The following is a 4,121-nucleotide window of genomic DNA, read 5'->3' as shown; positions in this document are numbered from 1 at the left end:
CATACCTTAGTTTTGGAAGAGGTGAGGATACTTGTAACACCTCGTCTCGAAGTACATCGAAATTTCTAAAATTTGACCGAGGTTGACCAGGTTTGACCATCGTTGACCGAAAAGGGGTCAAATGTTGACTTTTTGCTCATGATGGAATTTCACATTGACTGAGGTACCATTAAAAATTACACATTGTCACGATTTCATAGACTAGTAGCACGTTGAAAACGGAACTACGGTTTGAAAGTTATGAGCAAAACAAGTTAAGGTCGAAACTGTGCAAAGGGTGTCGGAGTTGACTTTTTGTTCATACAAAGTTGAGTTTTGAATCATGTATGGTTATGAAGTACTCATCTATACGAGTTTATAGACTAGCGGCACGTCTGATTTGGACATGTGGTTTGAAAGTTGTGGACCTGTGAAGTTTTTCCGAGACAGCATTTACTATTAATGGATTTGTATGGGTGTGAACAGTGGTGCCATGTGTCAAAAAATGGACCCACCTGTGAGTGCACAGTGGCACCCATGGTCGTTTGACTGGCTGAGAAGGGAAGGGAGGAGAGAGAAGGAGAAGGAGAGAGAGAGAGAGAGAGAGAGAGCTAGAGAGAGAAACCCAACCGGCCAACCATCGTTCACCCATTTTCGGCCATAAGAACAGTACACGTGCCACCCTATCTTAAAGCCCACCTAAAAACCAGCCAGCTAGCCAAAAATCACGGCCAACCGACTGCCGATGCGCCCGAATCGAGACTTTTTCCGGCGGCGGCGCCGATTACTTCAAACCCAGATTTCTCTCTATTCCGACCTCCGTTTGCCTCATCGCCGATCCCGTTGAGTCACCCATTCCCTGATCTACCTTCCCACCAAAAATCACGACCAGTGGCCACTGGACGCGCCGGAGGCAGCGACGGGTTCTGGTGACCACGGCGGCTCATCGGGAAATCGACTTTCCGGCGAGTTTCCAATTGCACCGCCCATCCTTTCCCAAATTCGGTGTCCACTTTCCTCAATTCTTAATGGATTGTGAGAATCGAAGGCCTAAAATCCGTGAGCTTTCCGACTAGATTCCGGCCACCTCGGGTCCGATCTCCGGGAAGTAAGACCAGATTTGTAATTGTCGTTTCACAAGCTTCGATTCTGTGTATTACTCATAAATTTTGGTTAACATTTGTGTTAAACCACCCGGGTACTAGATATTATTTATCCGAATAAAATATTAATTTATTTGAGTTGTGTAATATTGTTGTTCTAGGAGTACGTGTGCGTCGTGGAATTGATCTCATGGAGGATCTTGGGTTAGTTGTGTACTCGAGGTGAGTGACCCACCTTCAAATTAATTTCGGGTGTTAAATTATATTTATTTTGTGATAATTAAATATTTGGATTTAATAATTATGTGTTAAATATTTAGCAAAATTATATTTGAAATTTTGATGGCACAATTTGAATAAATTGAAATGTATATGTGCATTACATCATATTATGATTTTGATAAATTATGGAAACTCATTTTATGAAAATTTGATATTTAAATAAATTATGATTTTTAACATTATTGATTTATTGTTGAAATTATTATGAGTTTATTTTAAGCAATAAAAATGCATTTATATGGATTTATGAATTTTGGAAATTTTATGGGATTTTAATGAAATTATGCCTATCTTGAATTTTAAGGATTTAAGGATATTATTTTAAAAATTATACTTATGCATTTGAATATTGTGGATTGGAAAATTGATGTATTTGAAAGTTGATGGGTTTGAAATTGATTGAAATTGTGCGATGGATTATGACGATGATTTATAGAGAAATTGTGGAAAATTTACGGGTTTAATTGGATGGAATAAACCTGGTAGTATTTATGAGATTTTCAGATTGAAAATAAATATATTGATTTTATGATTTTTAGATGCACCATACATGTACTGGTGTTATTTATATATGGATATGATTAGCGCGCAGGTGAATGTGATGAGTGTGCAGGTAGGTGTGAGTAGCGCACAAGTGATTATGGGGTTGTCCTGTGGTTGCCATCGGATGAGGGTAGGTCGCCCCTCCATGGCCGGGACCCCTGTTAGCAGTGGTACGGTGGGACGCCACGCTATCGTATGCCGGTTTTTCTCTTTAACCTCTTGTCTGGCGGTACCTTGGGACGTTGGGTACCGTTGGCGCCACTGGTATATAGTGGGTGCATCAAGTGGTTTTTGGAACATGAATTTTAAAATAAATATTTTGAAATTGTATTTAAATTAAAAATATATTTAATGTTGTTTTTATTATTTATTTCAAATGGAGATTTTAATTTAATTTAAATTTTCCTTTGCTTAATAATTCAATAAATTGATTTATTTTAATTATTTAATTATTTCATGAATTGTTTTAATGTGAGTTTTATTAATATTTTGGTATTAATTGTTATGACATGGATTAATTATTTAGTAATTGTTCTAAGTTATTTTTATTTCAATTTATTTCATTATAAATTTGAATTCTTGAATTATCGTATTTTATTAGAAAATTATTGACTAATTGTTTTCCTTGGTTTTCGGGGCATACAAATAGCGGATTTTGTAAAACGTTTTAAAAAGGAAACTTTTCCAACTGAGTAAATCGTGAGTGTTTTGAGGGAAAATATTGTTTTTAACTATCTATTATTTATTTACTTATTTTTTATTAATCAATTAATTAAGTTATTTACCCTCTTATTATTATTATTATTGTATAGTAGATTGGGTTACTCACTGAGATGATTAGTATCTCATGTTTTTAAATTCCATTCCTTTAGGTCTAGATTAGTCGACGTTGATTGTCCGGGGGCAAACTCAACATCTCAGTTCATTGGCAAAAGTCCAAGAAGCATTTCCGCCATTTTTTCCTCTCCATCTTGTATTGCTTCATCTGTCATTGTATTAATTTTATAATTATTTGTATAATGCTCTGTATACTGATTGGACATATATTTATTGAATCATATATTGATTCCCTGTTATTATTTTGGAATGCTGTAAATTTGTGGAAACAAATTGTAGTAATGTGGGAGGAATAAGGTGGTGTATATAGAAGTGTATTTTTCAGTGTAGGAAATTTGTGGTAAATCCAACCCTTAGCGGAGGTTCTGCCGGATTTTTCATTGGAAGGTCCGGTAGGGTTGCCCTGACCCTGGGATCAGGGCTTGTCTAGGGTTCCGGTGAGGGATCTTGAACGGGTCCTGACAATATTGACTCTGTATTTGATCCTCTTATGCTCAATTCGCCTCCTCGATAAGGTGATTTCTCTAAAGAACCTTCGCTAAAGGTATAGTCTTGTTGTGAAGCCTTTTCTCTTCCCTTCCTAAAATCTGCATTGGCTGCTCCTCATAAGACAAGTCGTCCTTTAACTCAATATCCGGTGTCTCCAACATATGTGATGGATCTGAGATATACTTGCAAAGTATGGAGATGTGAAAAACATCGTGAACTCGAGAAAGCTCCTCTGACAAGTCGATCTTGTATGCCACTGGACCTATCCTCTCTGCTATCTCATATGGTCCAATGTAGTGAGGACTTAGCTTCCCTCGTTTTCCAAAATGTATTACACCTTTCCAAAGAGAAAGCTTCAAGAATACTCGATCGTCAACCTTGAACTCGAGATCCTTTCTATGCACATCCTCGTAGCTCTTTTGCCTGTCTTTTGCTATTTTCAACCTGGTCCGTATAATATTGACCTTGTCCACTATTGCCTGTATAACCGTAGGGCCTAGAAGTTTCTTTTTACCCATTTCGTTCCAACATAATGGAGTCTAACATTGTCTCCCATACAATGCCTCATAAGTTAACACCTCAATGCTCGAGTGATAGCTATTGTTGTATGTGAACTTTGCCAAAAGTAGATATTCATTCCAATTTCCCATGAACTGTAGTACTCATGACCTCAATATACCCTCCAAGGTTTGAATAATCCTTTCAGATTGTCCATTGATCTAAAGTTGAAAAGCGTTACTCAAATTTCACTTGACACTAAGTTCATTCATTAATCTTCGCCAAAATCTCAAAGTGAACAGTGGATCTTTGTCAGTATAATCGATATTGGTATCCCATGCAAACTCACTATATGAGTCATAAAGAGTTCCGCTAATTTCTAAGGATAAA

General features: G+C 36.9%; 1 protein-coding gene across 1 annotated transcript; it reads right to left on the bottom strand.

Moving 5' to 3' along the window:
- Window positions 1-3,268: 3,268 nt before the first annotated feature.
- LOC125418767 (uncharacterized) lies at window positions 3,269-3,751 on the bottom strand. Its single transcript, XM_048463206.2, has one exon. The coding sequence runs from the start codon at window positions 3,749-3,751 to the stop codon at window positions 3,269-3,271; it is 483 nt and encodes a 160-aa protein (XP_048319163.2).
- Between the last annotated feature and the right edge of the window lie 370 nt (window positions 3,752-4,121).

This window comes from Ziziphus jujuba, chromosome 1 (assembly GCF_031755915.1).
Source record: "Ziziphus jujuba cultivar Dongzao chromosome 1, ASM3175591v1".
In the NCBI taxonomy this organism is placed as follows: domain Eukaryota; kingdom Viridiplantae; phylum Streptophyta; class Magnoliopsida; order Rosales; family Rhamnaceae; genus Ziziphus; species Ziziphus jujuba.
This window is presented reverse-complemented; position numbering and strand designations above follow the sequence as displayed.

What these genes read in the sequence shown, in the direction of transcription:
- LOC125418767 (XM_048463206.2), bottom strand. Translation starts at nt 3,751, where the DNA reads ATGGGTAAAAAGAAACTTCTAGGCCCTACGGTTATACAGGCAATAGTG.